The 18379-nt window shown below is 41.8% G+C and overlaps 1 protein-coding gene and 1 pseudogene across 3 annotated transcripts in view; both read left to right on the top strand.

Moving 5' to 3' along the window:
* The window catches only part of mau2 (MAU2 sister chromatid cohesion factor), a 57910-nt gene that overhangs the window by 29109 nt on the left and 10422 nt on the right, over nucleotides 1-18379 (top strand). For 2 of the 3 annotated variants that reach the window (XM_043721470.1, XM_043721468.1), the window contains 9 exons: nucleotides 4117-4207; nucleotides 4910-5013; nucleotides 7742-7819; nucleotides 9899-9964; nucleotides 10452-10535; nucleotides 10949-10998; nucleotides 12854-12931; nucleotides 15323-15434; nucleotides 16970-17060. In XM_043721470.1, the coding sequence (XP_043577405.1) occupies nucleotides 4117-4207; nucleotides 4910-5013; nucleotides 7742-7819; nucleotides 9899-9964; nucleotides 10452-10535; nucleotides 10949-10998; nucleotides 12854-12931; nucleotides 15323-15434; nucleotides 16970-17060 (754 nt within the window). The remainder of the gene's footprint in view (nucleotides 1-4116; nucleotides 4208-4909; nucleotides 5014-7741; nucleotides 7820-9898; nucleotides 9965-10451; nucleotides 10536-10948; nucleotides 10999-12853; nucleotides 12932-15322; nucleotides 15435-16969; nucleotides 17061-18379) is intronic. The other variant, XM_043721469.1, reaches the window with a different exon arrangement.
* On the top strand, nucleotides 1224-2107 carry LOC122565466 (annotated as a pseudogene).

Raw genomic sequence — 18379 nt, 5'->3', positions numbered from 1 at the left:
CTACATGCACGCGCACACCCACAACCCCCCCCCACAAAAAAAGGGCAGAATAGGAATGCTTACAGATTGTGCTGAACACTACAAAACAATGCGCAAGTGCTCAGGTACTGAAGCAGTCTGTGCCCATGTGCTGTAAGACTGGGGCAACACCTAGTCTTGGGCTGATAAGTAGCAAGTAATGAACATGCCACAAAAGTGGCATTGTGAATGAGAGAAAACCTAACCATCGCCCTTTGATATTCAGTGGCATTACCCTCGCTGGGGTTAAAATCCTGAGTCTTGAAATTGACCCGAAGATGAACTGGACCAGCTTTATAAAGATTTGATGCAAACCTTCCCAGCTGATGTGGAGAATCCATCTCGAATTGTTCGGTAATTCTGAACTGTCTTGAAGTGCCTGTATGGAGTCCTCAAATTTCAGATCTATCAAGAAGGGTCGGAAGGATTACTGACCTCTACACAAGGAGTTTGGTATGAGCATGGATGTCGCTGTTGTCAAAAACTGTCAACCTTAGGCATCTGAAGGTGGTGCTTGCAGATTGATGCGGAGATTCAAAATTGCAGCCAATGCCAGCTTTAGATGAGAGGTACCGTACCAGGTAAAGGAAGTGTTCCACGTAGGGAATATTATTATTTGATTTTAATGGAGGAATGGACCAGAATTGGACTTGGGATGCATAGGTAGAGGATCAGGCTCATCAGCCACACAAGAATCAACAGAACACTCAAGAAGCTTGATTCCGTCCAGGACAAAGCTATGCTTGACTAGCACCCATCCACCACCTTCAATATTCAGTTCCTTCGCTGGTGCACCATAGCAGTAATGTGAACCAAGAAGCACTGCAATAACTCACCAAGGCTTCTCAACAGCAGTCTCCAAACTCATGACCACTACCATCGAGAAGGAAAAGGTTAGCAGAACATGGGACACCAATCAGCTGCAAGTGCCCCTCCAAACAACTCGCCTTCCTGAGTTGGAAATGTATAGCTGTTCCATCAGTGTTGCTGAGTCTAACTTCTGGAGCACCTTTTCTAAAAGCATGGTGGGGCTACCTACGCTACAAGAACGGTAGTGGTTCAAGAAGGCAGCTGACCACTGCCACCTCTAGGGTAATTTAGAAAGAGCATTAAATGCTGGCCTGGCTGGCAATGCCCACGTCTCAGGAACAAATAATAATAAACTTGTAACCTGTGCCATTGCTGCTATTAAAGTTAGGTCCAGAATGAGTTCCATTGGTTCTGGGTATCGTTTGTTAGCCTGTACTTTGCTTCTGATGGGCGCATATTTCAGATTGAATGTGTGAGGAAAGCTGGAGAAAACAGCATAGCTGTCGAGATAAGGTGTTAAAATTGAGTAATGTTTTTAGTAGAGACACTGGTCCTTTCTATACTAACTGAACAGAATGCCAACAAATGCATATTTGACGTCGATTGCCATGTAGAAATGGTAGTTACATTTCTGCTGACAAATGCACTGTCTGTTACTGTTATTGCAGGAGTAGAAGCTTCCAACTCTAGATCTAATTATGAATATGAGATTCTATTGAGGCATCTGGCAGACAGAGTAGCAATGTGTGTCCATGCTTACATGTTGTATAGTGCTGTGCAGTCATTTGGAAGCAGCTTTATTATGGGATCTTATGATCAGGATGATGCAGCTCAAATGTACATCATTGACCCTTCAGGAATATTCCACAGTTACTGGGGATGCGCAGTTGGAAAAGCTGAAGAAGCTGCAAAACAAAGATTGAGAAGCTGCAAGTGAAAGACATGGCTTGCAGGGAAGTGGTTAAAGCAGTTGCGAAAATAGTCCACATCAACCATGATGAAGTTACGGATAAATCTTTTGAGTTGGAGTTAGACTGGGTTTGAAAAATTATGAAAGGCAGGCCTGAGCTCGTACCTAAAGATATCAAAGAGGAAGCAGGCAAATGTATCAAAGAATCTCTTGAGGAAGGTGATGAACCTGATGAAGACACCATATAATTAGTTTCTTTTAAATATACAGTACTGTTTGAAACAAAAAGACTTGTGATTGAGCTCAAATCTAACTGCCTGTGTCTCACCCAGTGTTCAAAAGTATGTTTTTAAATCAAACTTAAAAAGATTAGCAAAAATATTGCCTTAAAACATTTCCATCTATCTTCCATCAAGGTCTTGGATTACTTATAACTGAAGTGAGGTGTTAACACATTCTTGCGACTTAGTGATTTTATATTCCCAGTTTGACCATGTTTCTGAACTTACATCTGTTGAGTGAAAGATGAGGATGGAGGTCCAATCTGTACTTAAAACTGTGGAACTAAGAGGGTAGAGAATGTCACTTTCGCCCCATTTGCCTTGATTTGTTTTTCTTTTTATTTGTTCATGGATTGTGCAAATTACTGGCTGGGCCAACATCTCTTGCCGTAGAGAAAGTGACAGTGAGCTGCCTTCTTGAACCGCTGTAGTCCATGTGCTGAAGGTACATCCACAATGCCATTAGAGAGGGAATTCCAAGATTTTGACACAGCAACACTGAAGGAAGACCAGTATATTTCCAAGTCAGGGTGGTGCGTAGTTTGGACGAGAGCTTGCAGGTAGTGTTGTTCCCATATATCTGCTGCCATTGTCATTCAAGAAGGATTTGGAAGATGCTGTCTAATTACCTAGGTGAATTTTGGCAATGTATCCCATAGGTGGTACATGCTGCTGTTCCTGAGCATTGGTATGGTAGGGATGTATGTTTGTGGATATTGTGCCAATCAAGCAGGCTGCTTTATTCTGAATTATGTCAAGCTTCTTGCGTATTGTTGGAGCTATTCTCACCCAGGCAAGTGGGGAGTATTCCATCGCACGTCTGTCATGCACAAGCTTTGAGGAGTTGGGAGGTGAGTTACTTGCAGCCATATATCTAGCCTCTGACCTGCACTTGACAGTCACTTCATTCATATGGCTACTGCAGTTTGGTTTCTGGTCAGTGGTAACACCCAAAATGTTGATAGTGAGGGATTCGTTGATGGTAACGCCATTGAAGGTCACTGATTAGATTCTGTCTTTATGGAGACGGTCATTGCTTGGCATTTGTGTCGCACAAATGTTACTTGCCACTCTTCAACCAAGCCTGGATATTGGTTTATATCCGACCTTATGATAGAGGGTAGCTTAATGATAAGGCAGCTGAAGATGGTTGGACTCACGGTACTACCTTGAAGCGAACTCTTGGAGCTGAGATGATTGACCTTTGACAGCCACAGCCATATTCCTGATGAACATTGGTCTTTGCAGGTTCAAGTTGCTTCCTGTAACTTTGGCTCAATATGCTTTTGAACTAAGTGGCAAGTGCAGGCAAGCACTCAACAGGGCAGCATCGGAGCCTCCTTTCATCCAGCCTTCAAATATGTATTTTCCAGGAGTGAATAGCTCGATTGTAGATCAGAAACAAAAATTCTGTCTGATTTTTATCTTATCCTTCAATAACTGTTTCTCATCATGGTTCCTTAACTAGCCAAAATTGGACTTGAGTCAGGAACATCGCAGGGTAATATAGTACAATAAAGCAGTGATATTTTCTTGCATTTAATCACTAAACTTGGAGATTAGGAAAGGATATTTCCAGTTTCTCTAGTTAAATTCATTGAATTTAATCTCACTAGAGGAGGCCATTTATCCAAGTGCACTACTGTCACCTCCCTGGATGGCCAAGCTGCTTTGCACTACCACTTTTCCTTTTACCATATCCTTTTAGCTTTATTCCTCAAATATTTACATTTCCATTATAAAAGTAATTGCACATCTGCCTCCTGGACTTACTCTTGTCAACAGTTGAAATGTTGAATGATGAAATTGTCAAATCTCATAACTCTCCCTGTTAAGTTATTTATTTAGGTTCTCCAATTTTTAGTGAGGGAGGGGATGGGAAAATTTTCATGTCTTGGCTTTCTCACCACTATCCTACCCCATTCACCCACCAGTATGCTTACAAATTCCAGTTATCAAAGTGTCCCCAGGTAGCTTGCTGCATGCTTTGATATTCATGATTGTGTTCTCACGTGAGATTGGACAGTGTTGTTTAAAGGATCAGGTGTTGAATGTTGGGGTGAAGAACATCTCAGTGGTGTTTTTTCTGTGTTTCAGGTGACGGTGATGCACTCCATGCAAGCTGGATACCTAGAGAAAGCTCAGAAGTACACAGATAAAGCACTCATGCAGTTAGAAAAATTAAAAAGTAAGTCATGTGGAACTCCTGTCTGTTTTCAGTTTCACATAGATGCTTGGTGAGGCTTAGATTTATGGATCTTTTCCACTTTGCAATTGAATTGTAGATTCTGAAGATTATCATCTTCAAGCCTGGATTGAATTGCACAGCAATAGGTTACAGCACTGGTGGGTCAAGGTCTGTCTCTATAACACGGGTACAGTACTGGTGGGGCCATGTCTATCACTGTATAACATGGGTAAAGTACTGTTGGGTCAAGGTCTATCACTATAACATGAGTACAGTACCGGTGGGGCCAGCTCTCCCATTATTTATTGCAGTACAGTACCTCTGTGCACAGGTTTCTCATTGTATAACACTGGGGTGTAGTAATGGTGACTGCAGGACAATCACTATCACACTGGCTTAAAATACTGGTGGGTACAGATCTGTCGTTGTTTAACACTGGGAACAATACAACTGGGCAATGTTATCACTGTAAACATGTCACCTTTTTGGCCTGTCTGGCTTGGTTACACTACCTTTTAACCATGGAAGCATTATTTAGAAATGAAGGTTCCAACTGATAGGTCATGCTTGCTGTTTGTATAAATTTTCTAAAGACTTCTTAAGACACTTACTACTCAATGGTTTGGTTTTAAAGCTTTACATTAGAAATGGTATTTGATGTATCATAGTAATGTAAAACATAGTTCTCTCTTATCTGTACAGTGCTGGACTGCAGCCCAATACTCTCTTCATTTCAAGTCATGTTACTGGAACATATTATCATGTGTCGACTTGTAACAGGCCACAAAGCAACAGCTCTCCAAGAGGTTTGTACACTGTCTCGTAGCCTGGACAGTATCAGAAAAAGATAGTATGTTAAGCACAATTTAGACTTTAACCTCTGAGACATGAGTTCACATCCTACCTGATTTTGAGCAAAAGTCTCTCATCTGTTGCCAATACAATTGCAATTGTATTGTGTCTTTAATATACTAACTTATCTTCATATTTTTAACAAGGAGGATTTTTAAATAGAATTTGGTATCATCCACATCAGAACACATTGGAAGAAAAGGCCAAAATCTTGGTTAATGAGAATGCGTTTAAGGAGTGTCTTAAAGACCAGTGTTTTAAAGGAGGGTCCAAAACCTTGGAGGAAAGGCAGTTTAAACCAGTGGTAGTGTCCCTTCCTCTGGGCCAGAAGACACAGATTAAAGTCCTACTTGCTCCAGAGGTGTGTCATAACATATCTGGATAGGTTGATTGAAAATATCTGGAAGATTAAGGATTGTCTAGATGATGTGTTCAATACACTAAAATAGTTGAGTGGCAGGTTGGCTCAGTGATTGGCACTGCTGCCTAACAGCACCAGGGATCCAGATTTGATTCCACCCTCAGGCGACTTTCTATGTGGAGCTTGCCCATTTTCCCTGACCCTGCATGTGTTTCGTCCGGATGCTCCGGTTTCATCCCACAGTCCACTGATGTGCAGGCTAGCTGGATTAGCCAAGGAAAATGCAGTGTTACTGGAATAGGATAGCGGAGTGGCTTCAGAGGGTCGGTGTGAACTTGCTGGGCCGAAGGGCCTATTTCTACACAGTAGGCGTTTTGTTCTGTTCTATTCCATTCTGTTCATAAATAGAATTACTAGGGATTCCAGAACAAACAGGCTTAACCTGAAGTTGATGTCAGGAAATACCTCTTCATAGAAAGAATAATGATACTCTTGAAATTTCTCACCAAGAAGTATTTTTGTTAGACAAGCAAGTCTATTACCGACTAGAATAGGAAATTAGAATTAAGCTATAGATCAGGTGTCATCAGATTCAATGGCAGCAAAGGGCCTGAATAACCTTTCTCTCTTCTCCTGATCCTGAAATTGGATCTCCAATCAATGCATTGTTGCAAATTTAGTTTAAGTACTTTAATATTTATAATTGGAACTTGTATCTGCTTTCAAAAGTAAATAGTTTATTAATTTCTATCAAGGCTGAAAGTGTGTTGGGTTACAAATAAAAAAATCCTACAATACAAGTCAAAATGAAAGTTATATATTTATACTGTTAAGGCATCACTTGAATTCTGAATATACATTGTCTATTGTAGAAAAATAAACTTAAACAATCTATGTTTCAGTTTTGTAACAGTTGCACAAGGCATCATAGTTTTTTTTTAAATTCCCCATACCTGTTTGTTTCTTTGAGGCTAACAATCATGAGCTGTTGTTCATGAAAGTTTGTAAACCAGAGTCCTTTTGACTGACCGGATGTAAGATTCTTGTCACTCAACCTTTATGAAGAAACCTTTGACAGTATGGGCTGAGTTGGGGCACCCTTTTAATAAGTGAGATTATGCAGAGAAATGGGTTTCCTGGTATCATAAATCTAAAGTGGCTTGATAGCAGGAGTCTGTGGCATATCAAGGTGATGTATTGTCTCTCTTACCTAGCTTAATGAGCTCCTCGTGATATCTTCAATCTGTAGGAACATAGGAAATTGAAACATGAGTAAGCCACTCATTCTTTCGAAACTACTCCACCATTGACCTAGATCATGACCTAAATCACAAAACCCTGAAACATATTGTCTAGCTATCACCATTGTTAACAGCTAACCCGAGAATGCAACTTTAAAAAAAAGGGTTTTGTGATTTACACATGAAAGAAGTGAAACTATCACTGTATTCTAACAGATGAAAGGCTTAACAGACAATCAATTCTTCAATGTATGATTTCAGTTACATCACACTGCAAAATTTTGCTATAAATTCTGTGTTACGATCGAGCCCTCCACAATCACCTGATGAAGGAGCGTCGCTCCGAAAGCTAGTGTGCTTCCAATTAAACCTGTTGGACTATAACCTGGTGTTGTGTGATTTTTAAGGTTTTCCTAGGTTGATTTGGTTTCTTTGCTGATTTTAACAAATCCTCTGTAGAGAATACTTCTGAGTGCAATCTTAGTTTGCCAGCAAAAGCCAGTCTTGGTATAAATGCTAAACAATCTGGGATTCTTTACTTTAGAAACTAGAATACTGTAGAGCAACCTGATATAAACTTAAAGACTTCTCATGAGATTCAATTGAGTGGAAGCAGATAAGATATTTCCACTTGTAAGATGTTAGTCAGTAGTAAATTCAATAGGGAAACGCAGGATAAAATATTTCCTTCAAATAAGTGAAGCTGCAGGATTAAAATCTTAAAATTCAGTCCAATACTTATGAATTATTTTGCAAAAAAACTCATTATCGTAATGGAATCTTTTCAAGAGTATGTTGAGCAGGTGGACCTCACTAACGCAAATAGTTCAGATGAATAGTGCAAATGTGTAGGGAATCCAACTAAAATTAAGGAAGAAATAAGTAAAAGGATATGCAGAAAGGGTTGGATGAAGTGGGGTCACAGAATGCTGATGTGACATGTATTCTATTTAGGCAAAATGGACTGCTTCTAATGCTATAGATTAACACCTGAGGCAGCTGGTATGTGATCCTTTTTAGTGAAGCAAATGAAAGTTTTTGATCAAAGGTTTATTTCATTGACATTCTTTATCTTGTCAGATTTCTCAGGTCTGTCAATTGTGTCAGCAGTCTCCCAGGTTGTTTTCAAACCATGCTGCCCAGCTTCACACGTTACTGGTAAGTAATGAAAAATAACGAAGATTCACTACTTGGTACACTTCTTTTTATATAATAGTTTCTCTCTCCTTTCCTCTGACCCCTTTCCTGGTAAGACTTGTTCTGAGGAAAACAGTCCACTGGAAAGATGGTTAATATTGGCAGACCTTTCATACTCAGGTGCACACACCCCTTACCAAATCTGAATTATCAGATCGCGACGAAGTACAGCATAGGGCCTGAGTTGAATTTGCTCCCTCATTAACCGATTTTCACATCCCACTTGAAATTGGCCAATTCAGAACCAACTAGAATGAAACCGGTGGATCTTTATAGAACCCCACAGAGTGGAAACAGGCCATTTCAGCCAGCAAATTCACACCAACTCTGCCAAGAGTAGCCCACCCAGACCTATTCCCTTAGTCTATTACTGTACATTTACCCCTGATAAATGCACCTAACCTACACACCCCTGAACACTATGGATAATTTAGCATGGCCATTTCACCTAACCTGCGCATCTTTGGACTGTGGGAGGAAACCCATGAAGACACGGGGAGAAAGTGCAAATTCCACACAGACGGTCACCCGATGCTGGAATCGAACTCCAGTCCTTGGCACTGTTGAGGCAGCAGTGCTAACCAGTCAGCCACTGTGCCATCCCAAATTGATGTCCTGTTTCTGCTGCAATCTTCTACTTTGTGTATTGTATACTGTCCTGTGGCGTTGGCTGAGTACGTGGAGTTAATACCAGTACCTCGCTGAGCAGTTCAGCCCTCAAACCAACTGATGCTTTGCTTATAGAGGATCTGAATTTAAATTCCAATCTCTGTTTGATTTCTCTATCTATTCTATTGGTGAATTTTGGCAATTCTCAGCCTGGGATATCTGGTCAATCTGATCCACCTGGTCGAAGGAGTTCCATTTGTGGGAAGTAGGAAGCACTGAACGTTGTGCAGTTGATGGTGTTGAACTTCCTCTAGAACTGTGTCATCACATGGTGAATCAGGAAGAAGCAGTCAGGCCCACAAGCAGATAGAAGGGTAGGAGCGGGATAGGTCTGCGCTGTTATGCTGTAGAATGTACTCTCGAAGCTCAGCTTTGCAGATATTTTCTAGTCAGTCTGTTCAGGAATATTATGACACAGTTCTGGACTAGATGGGACATGAATCCCTGGCTCAAAGGGAGGGATGCTGACACTATGCCACAATAGCCCTAACACAAACTAACTCTGTCACTCTTTTAATCGGCCGCATTGGGAGTGTTCTGATAAACCTGTCGAGCAGGTGAAACTTGAACCCAGGCCTTCTGACTCAGATAGGGACAATACCGCGACACTGTAAGGGCCCCTCCAAGCTGAACTTCACAGTTATTTTTAATCAACCTGTGCAGGGGTGTTCTGATGCACTTTTGGATCATATGGGACTTGACCCCAGATCTCCTAGATCAGAGGTAGAGACATTGCCACAAAACCCCAGATTTGTAAAACCTTTATCCTCACTACATCCTGGTGCACCACTTTGACCTAGCAAACAGAAACGGATGAGTTGATATCCTGTTTCTGATGCAGATTACATTTTCAGTGCTTCAATAGCTAATCATATTGATTAGATCCCCTACAATGTGGAAACAGGCCCTTCAGCCCAACCAGTCCACACCGACCCTCCGAAGAGTAACCCACCCAGACCCATTTCCCTCTGACTAATGCATCTAGCATTGTGGGCAATTTAGCGTGGCACACCTTTGGACTGTGGGAGGAAACTGGAGCAACCGGAGGAAACCCCCACAGACATGGGGAGAATGTGCAAACTCCACACAGATGGTCGCCCAAGGCTGGAATTGAACCTGGAACCCTGGTGCTGTGAGGCAGCAGTGCTAACACTGAGCCACCGTGCCACCATAATAATGTCACTGTTTCCCAATGTTATTACACTTGGCACACTGGAATTATTCCTATTACTCAGTGGCTTTGCTGAATTCTCTCTTGCTTTCTGTCACTCCTTCCCTCTTAACTTCATAAGGATGACTTGACTTGTTCACACATTTATATAAATTGAACATGTTTGCCAGCAAATAATTACTCCTGTTTTCCTCCCACAGGGTTTGTACTGCATCTCTGTAAACTGCATGGACAATGCAGAAGCACAGTTCACAACAGCACTTAGGGTAAGAGACCTTTCATATTTATTTTTACAAACTGTAACAGCCCTTGTCGTGTGGTGAGTTGGGAGCAGAATCTTATCTGAAACTCTGTATCTGGTGTTAGCTTTGGCTATGTAGGTGGAACGCTCATCTCTGGATTAGTATTCCTGGGTTCAGACCCTATTCCAAAGGCTTCTGCACAAAATCCATACTGACTGTCCAAGTTCAGAGAGCATGCTGTATTGCTAGAAGTGCTGTTGTTTGGATGAGGTGTTAGGTCACAGACCAGTTTGTCATGTCAGTGGACATAAAAGATCTCATAGAATTAAGCAAAGCAGATTTGGGGAATTCTTCCCTAATGACTCATACAATATTTGTCCCTCAACCGGCATCACTGTCAGATACTCGGATTGCTGTTTGCGATTTCATGTTGCGCGTGAATTGACTACATCTTTAATGGTAACAGACTATACAAATTCCAAGTATTTCTAAACCTATTCTCTTGTTACAGTTGACTACACATCAGGAATTATGGGCGTTCATAGTCACAAACCTGGCCAGCGTCTACATTAGGGAAGGCAACAGACATCAGGAGGTAAGAGACTTGATGCGCACCCTTTACTGTAAACTCTTAATTTCCCAATTTTCCCCAGTGGGATTGAAACCCATGTCCCTCGAGCATTAGCCCAGGTCTCTTGATACCAGTCCTGTAACAATACCACTACACCACCGTCTCCCTGGCATGGTGAGAGTCCACATGAACTCCTGACCTACAAAAGTGCTTTTGTTGATACCTTGAAGGATTTCTGAGAGATGTAATGATATTTTATAAATGCAAGTCAGCTCTACACCACAGTTTGTGAAATTTATGCATCATGTGGGTCTGCAACTGCTCATCTTGCAGAATCGGGTTATTTAATATTGATTTGCCCTTCTTTTTGCAAGGTTGGATTGTTGTACTTCAGAGTATTAATCCATTTACAAGATTTTTTTTGTTGTTTATTATAGTTGTATAATCTATTGGAAAGGATAAATCCAGATCACAACTTCCCAGTCAGGTAAGAAAGTCATTGGTTTCTTTTGGTACTGCTGTACAGTGCATGAGAGTTTATTATCCAAGGGAAGGCATATTTAATATAGCTGAGGCTACTGTGATTTGATGATTCAAATGTGTAGAGGGGACTTTGGACTTGAATGCTGTATTTGATCTGGTAATGCTTGATGGGATGGTATTGAGGAAATTTGCTTTGCGTCTAATCTGTGCTGTTTGTTTGCATGAGAGGTCACTGGAAGATTCAAGGGTAATGCATAGATGAGCAGGAATAAACTGTTCAACCGCTCGAGCCTGTTGCACCACTCATTTAAACCTCTGAACCTCATCTGAACTTCACCTTGGTTTTTCTGTCTTTGCACTATATCCCTGATAGACTTGTCCACGGTGAAAAAAGGTCGATCTCATCCTTTAAAGTTCTAGTTGTGTTACAGCTCCCTCAGTATCCAGAATCTTTTTGGACACAGAGTTCCCAATTTATACTGCCCTTTGAATGGGCAAACCTTCATGATTTCACTCCATTATGGCTTATTTCTATTTCTAAATTTAAACTTGTACCCTTTTGATAAGATTCTCCTAATAGAGAAAATAACTTCCTTATCTACCTCAAAGTACCTTTCTCAACATTTTGATTAAATTCTCAATCTTCAACACTCAAGAGAATATTGCACAATTTTATGTAACTCCTCCTCATAATTAATATTTTTAAACCCTCCTGTTCTGGTGAGTTGGGGGGCAGTAGAAACAGGATTATGTAGTGATTCAGAATTGAAGTTCAATCAATCTTTAAGTGATGGGAAAGGATACCTCAAAGATTTCATTTCCAAGGCCGCTGTTACTTGCGATGATTTTATATACGACTACAGGGAGCAATATTAGATTTTTTTAGGTTATGAAATAGGTGATTCAGTAAAATTAATTATTATGAAAATTAAGGAAAGTTGGAGAGAAACATTGGCAGTATGGGGAGTTGTTTAAGTGCAGAAATCAAATTCCCTGTTGGTAAATATGAGGAAATGGACTTGATTTTTTGTTTTTAAAAAAAAGCAATGATTGCTCAAAGCCTGCAGATTGACAAGTCAATTTCCATCTCTAATGCAATATACCTTCTGCTAACTTCTCTTTCTCTTTCCTGTGTTGAGGGGGCTGACTCTTGCCAGGATGCAGTTCCACCATGCCATCAGTACTTCTCCCAAAGGATATGGAGAGGCTAGTCAGTAAATGTCAGCCAACTTACAAGCTGTCGGAGGGAATATCTCAACAGTCCCTGATCCTCACCCAGTGTCTGTATACATCCTACACTGTTAATACGTCCTTAGGGCACTGGATTGTAACCTGCACGCTCGCTTGCACTGTTGCCTTGCAGATTGACTGTGCTCAGTTTTCATTTGCATGATATCTGTGGGGGTGTTGGTGAGTGTGTAATAGCATTGAGTGACCCAGCACTGCCACTAGAAAGAGAGAAAGAGTGTGTGTGTGCGCGCAGAGCAATTGACGGCACACCAGTTGACACCTACCAATTGAAGGTTCTTGCACTGTCTACCAGACTTCGCTTTGCAACCTCCTGCTGATTTGTGTGCAGGAGGTCTGGCACTACAGAGTTGCTGTTGTCTCCATGGAGATGCCAACATCAGTCAGTTTCAAATAAGCAATGTCTGTATTTTGTAAATGTAAATCAAGCCCACGTGGAAATCAGAATTTTCTTTTCCTGAACCAAGACACGTTTCAAACACTCCACTTCTATATGTGTGTTTCTCTGGAAGAGGACAGAGATGAATTTTTGGCTTCTTTTCTTTTGCCATCCATTGTACACTCATGTGTTTGTGCCCGAAATAACACTGTGTCCTACTTGTGTCTTCCAGTTCTCACTGTCTCCGAGCAGCTGCATTCTACATCCGAGGCCTCCTGTCCTTCTTTCAGGGAAGGTACAATGAAGCAAAGTGAGTGTTTAGCTTTCCACAGCTGCCTGATTGCTTTAGTTGTTGAGGGAGACATCTCTAATGAATAGAGTGGTTGCTTCCATTGTTCCACTGAAATACCTTTCACTCCAATTCTAGAATCACAACAGTGCTTGATCTCTACCCGCCTTCTATTCCCTTACAAAAGCAAACCTTTTGGCTCAATAAATATGTGACTTCAACGTCTTGTATTAATTGATACTTTTAAAAAAAAAAACTTTTAGAAGTTTGTGAATACTTGGTTATCCCGGTTCTTGAAGTCCTGCTTTGATTCCACAACCTCTAGCTGTCATCCGTCACCTAGGCTTACAGATGTGACCTGAGAAACCTCCTCTTCAGTTACACATTTTGGCCACTATTTGTCTCTCTGGATAGGGGTTGTTTCCCAACAGTGATACTGTTGCAGTAGTCAGTCTTAGATTTATCTGCCTTCCTTAAATGACACTATTGGTAGCTTTATTGATATTTAAACTTGCCAGTTAAGTTTGATGAAAATTATTTGTGTAGCTCATTGCAGAAGTGATGACGTAATGATTAATGCAAGTGATTCATTGTTGGAGTTGAGGTTTATAAGATTGTGTTTCGATACTGTATGAGATCATATGGCCAACTCTGAAGTCTGCCTGGTAGAAAGCCTGGGTAGGTTGATTGTTGTTAGAGTTTAAAGGGGCCCAGATTGTTTTACTGGGCAGACTTTTACACTGGTGATAAAAGTGGCAGAATGTGTGGAAATAGTAAAAATATTCTTGAGTCTCCAAAGGCCCAGAAAAGCATAGAGAATGTTTTTGATTGTAAACAATTGCTTTAAACTTCCATTTATGTCCAAGTTAGATATAGTTTGGCTTCTCAAGGATATCTAATCAGCATTTCTACCTGGGTACAATGCCCAGGGTGACAGACATTGTCATGGAGATCTGGGAGCTAGAGTGGTTAAAAGGTACCTGTGGTTCACCATGTGGGTGGGAGCTCACACTCCAGTTAGAATTTAAACAAGTTGGGAAGCTGTGACTGGAGAAAGAAATCTCCAGGAAAACTTGCAGTATGAAAGACAGTTTTGAGGCTTCATTATACATAGAGGTTGGTGTGGTGGGGGAACAGTCCATTTCTGCAGATGCTGGAAACTAGAGTTTAAATCAGAATGGTGCTGGAAAAGCACAGCAGGTCAGGCAGCAGCCGAGGAGCAGGAAAATCGATGTTTTGGGCAAAAACCTACTCCAGGTCCTAGCTCCCAGCCCTGCCGAGTTTTCACCACCCCCACCCCCCCCAGACCTTCCCCTCACTGAGGACGAACAATCTGTGCTCAGCAAAAGCCTTACTTTTAAGGCCCTCCATCCACGCATCGATGACTTTAATATGCACTTTCTTCTGCTTGTCTAGGTCAGCTGTATTACAGTGGGGCAGTCTCCTCCTGGCCAATAGGTTTGCTAACTGACCTTTATTTATTGTCATATGGTGGGTGAACTGCCAGTTTTTGTACCTGCCATGACCACCTAAAATATTCTGGGGATCATGTCAGCTGTAAACATGAGGATTGATAGCCTTATGCTCCCTTGCCAATAATGTCTGTCAAGGACATGTAAGATCCAAACTCTGAAGTTAGAAAGAATAGTAAAGGAACAGACTTGAAGATTTACTTCAAGTGCCAAAAATCATTTTAAGACTCATCCATCGACATAAAATGCACTACTTTTTTTTGGGATGTGTTAAAAATTGGTGCTTTTATCTGTTTGCTGATATCTTGAAATGTGACAGTCCGTATTATCTGTTCCACTATTAACTACAATTTTTACTTTCTAAAAATAAATCCTCAGCCTGTGCAGGGATCATAACATCATTACACCATGCAAACTGTGTAGAAATATCTCAAGGTACTTGTCATTGCCTCTAACTTACCCAGTTGTAGCTGTTCTCCATTGTAAAGTTCGAGATGCTCTCATCCTTGTGCAGACTAATAATGAATGATGTGAGAAATGAAAATGCAAGGTCAGGGAAAATAGCAGGAGACTTCAGAGACTTAACAGGCTGTTTCCCTAATCTGGATTGTCTAGAACTAGGTATCGTAGTCTGAAGATAAGGAGTTTGTCATTTCAGACTAAGATAAGGAGAAATTTCATACTCTGAATTCCAAAGCTTCACATTTGTCTAGCAGCTTGATCTTACTGAATGGCAGAACAGACTCTAGTGGCTGTATGGCAACTGGTATTATTTTCTTAAGGTTGACATAGATTTGGAAGAACGGATTGGTGTTCATAGACACAAAATGGTGTGAGGAAGGAGAGTGCACTAGAAAAAGGTACATCGGTCCCTTGCACATCTTGTCACAGCAGATCTCTTCTCGAAACAGTGACTGACTGAGTGTTCTTTGTTTTGAAGGCGATTTCTACGAGAGACTCTGAAAATGTCAAATGCAGAGGATTTGAATCGATTAACAGCCTGTTCCTTAGTGTTACTGGGTCACATATTCTATGCACTAGGAAACCACAGAGTGAGTTGAGTCCTCTTACTGAAAAATATCATGATGGGCATTTGGTTTGAGTAGCTGTGTTGCAAAATGTTTATTCAACATTGAAGTAGGTGAGGGGGCCCAGTATTTCTTCAGTCTTGCCATTTCACCAGCTTTGATCAATGTGCTCTGCCCTTTTCCTACTATGAACAGTACTGCAACAACTTATGCATTTGTTGTCTGGTAAGTTCTGCAGAGCACAGTTACAGGTTCAGTGGGTGCTGATTCTTGCAGTGCTTCCCAAAGGTTTTTCTGCTGTGTACCCCATTGTAATGCTTCATATTTGGTGTAATCCCAGAATGTAAATTGAGCTGTTGAGTGACTGGGTATTCAATCAACAGACGTACAGGCACAAAAACCAATTAAGACAACTTGTCATTTCTCAAGGTGTATTTGTGTATTGGGGCTCAGAGCTGATCGGATTGGGCCAGTTTCACATACAAAAATAATCATGGTTATTTAAAAATGGTAAATCAGAGTCTCTGCTCCACAGTCACTATTGCTGCCCCCTGCTTCGGCTCACAAGCAGCTGTTTGGGGAACACTGGCTTATTTTTGTGATTGGCCCAGGACTGTGCCGTTTTCCTTGCACAGTTATATGTCTGTCTCTCTCTCGCTCTCTCACGCGCTCGCTGTCTCACACTCTCACTCTCTCAAGATCCAGACCAATGCTTCCGGCTGCAATAAAGTTGGAGGTGCTGGCTTTCAGATAGAACGTTAAACTGAGGTCCTTACTCCTGCCCTCAAGTTGACAATGGCACAGTTTTAAAGATGAATGTGATTATCCAGTAGTGTCCTGCTCTATATTTATTCCTCAGTCAGTTAGGCTTTGTCTTAATGATGAGAGAGAATAGTGACAGAGTAGGCAAAAAAATCATAGAATCCCTAAAGTGTCGAAAGAGGCCAATTGGCCCATCGAGTCCACACTGACCCTCCGAAGGACATTCCATCCAACCCACTACCCTATTCCTATAACTGCATTTCTCATGGCTAACCCACCTAACCCCCACATCCCTGGAAACCATAGCGTGATTTAGCATGGCCGGTCCACTCTAACCTGTACATCTTTGGACTTTGGGGTGAAACTGGAGCACCTGGAGGATACCCACGCAGAGATGGGGAGAATATACAAACTCCACAGACAGTAGCCTGAGGGTGGAATCAAATCTGTGCCCCTGTTGTTCCAGAGGCAGCAGTGCTAACCACTGAGCCAGTGTTCCATGGTAAAGCAAGGGAAGCAAATCCTGCAATCCAGATCCAACTACTACTTGGGGCATCCTGTCCCACGTTCCCAAAGATCTTCAGGTTGCAAATCATCCTATTCGGTCACAAGAAGATCCTTGGCAAAAAAATTGTGACCCTGTGTAGACACTGTTGTTGAAGTGAGGGACAACAATAATGTTGTGTTTAATTATGCCATAATCTAATCTATTATAGAAGTGACCATTCATTTGACAAATCTATGTGAAAAGGGTTCATTGAGTTCACAGGCTTGCTTACTTGTCTTCCATTTCACAGGAAAGTAATAACATGGTGGTGCCAGCCATGCAGCTGGCAAGCAAGATCCCAGACATGTCAGTGCAGCTGTGGTCTTCAGCATTACTCCGGGGTAAGTAAAAGTCAGGTAACAGGCAGTGTTCTATCTTGGATAGCTGTGTGTGGGATCTAGGGTGATCAGGTGTAATAATTAAATGCATTACAATAGAATCAGAGTCGGTGTGGAACTCTCAATCAGATTTAGTTTCCCTTCCTGGCAGTTTGTTCATCCTATGTTTACCTTGCTTGTTGTGAGTGTAGCGTCCTAGAGTGTTAAAATTACACCGATGTGACATTTTTCACTAGAATCAATGTTGCAGGATTTTGTCTTTTATTTGTCTGCTTTCTTCAAGTGGAAAGTGGGCCATTTTATTTTATTTGTTCTGTTACCCTCTTACATTCTCTGACCCCCAAACACCCACCCAGACATCCCGCCAGCAGCACACTGATCCTCTAGTCACATTAATTCACGGTGGAGTAAAGTTCCACAGTATCATGCATTCTCCCCCTTCTATCATATGCAAGAAGTCATTCTCCATGTGGAACTGAAGCTGTTCACCCTGGTAGGGCATCACAACCAGGAATGATCCTAACTTTCCCCCAGCTGATGTACTTTGAGTAACCATCAGGGTCACATTTCAAGTGTTGCAGAGTGGAGGCTCTGACTGAATTCATCCATCAGCTCTGGCTTGTCAGATTATCCAGGTGAAAGGGAGCTGAGGCTGCTTTATCTGCTCCAACCAAGTAAATTCCCCTCTGTACTTTGCACTAACATGATTAGCGGAAGTGAAGAATGCTAAGGTGTTTTGTCCATTGTGAGTTGTTCCACATCTAAATTTCCAATGTTGTCAGAGTCTAACGGAACAACTGTACAGAAACTGCATTACGCTCGAGCTTTAGGCTTCACTTAATTTTCAGTCTCCAAAACTGCAGCCTTTTCAGTTTGATGCTCAGTGTCAAAAGAACTGTTACTCTGATCTGTTTGTGCACCTCATAGAGTCATAGAGATGTACAGCATGGAAACAGACCCTTCGGTCCAACTCAGCCATGCCGACCAGATATCCCAACCCAATCTAGTCCCACCTGCCAGCACCTGCCCCTATTCCGATCTTTACACCGCTGAGGCCAAACGCCAGCTTGCAGATACCTCCGGTCCAACTCAGCCATGCCGACCAGATATCCCAACCCAATCTAGTCCCACCTGCCAGCACCTGCCCCTATTCCGATCTTTACACCGCTGAGGCCAAACGCCAGCTTGCAGATACCTCCTCCTACTGCCCCCTTGACCATGACCCCACCCCCTACCACCAAACCATCATCTCCCAGACCATCCATAACCTCATCACCTCGGGGGATCTCCCATCCACCGCCTCCAACCTCATAGTCCCACAA

This window comes from Chiloscyllium plagiosum, chromosome 31, assembly GCF_004010195.1.
Source record: "Chiloscyllium plagiosum isolate BGI_BamShark_2017 chromosome 31, ASM401019v2, whole genome shotgun sequence".
NCBI lineage: Eukaryota > Metazoa > Chordata > Chondrichthyes > Orectolobiformes > Hemiscylliidae > Chiloscyllium > Chiloscyllium plagiosum.
This window is presented reverse-complemented; position numbering and strand designations above follow the sequence as displayed.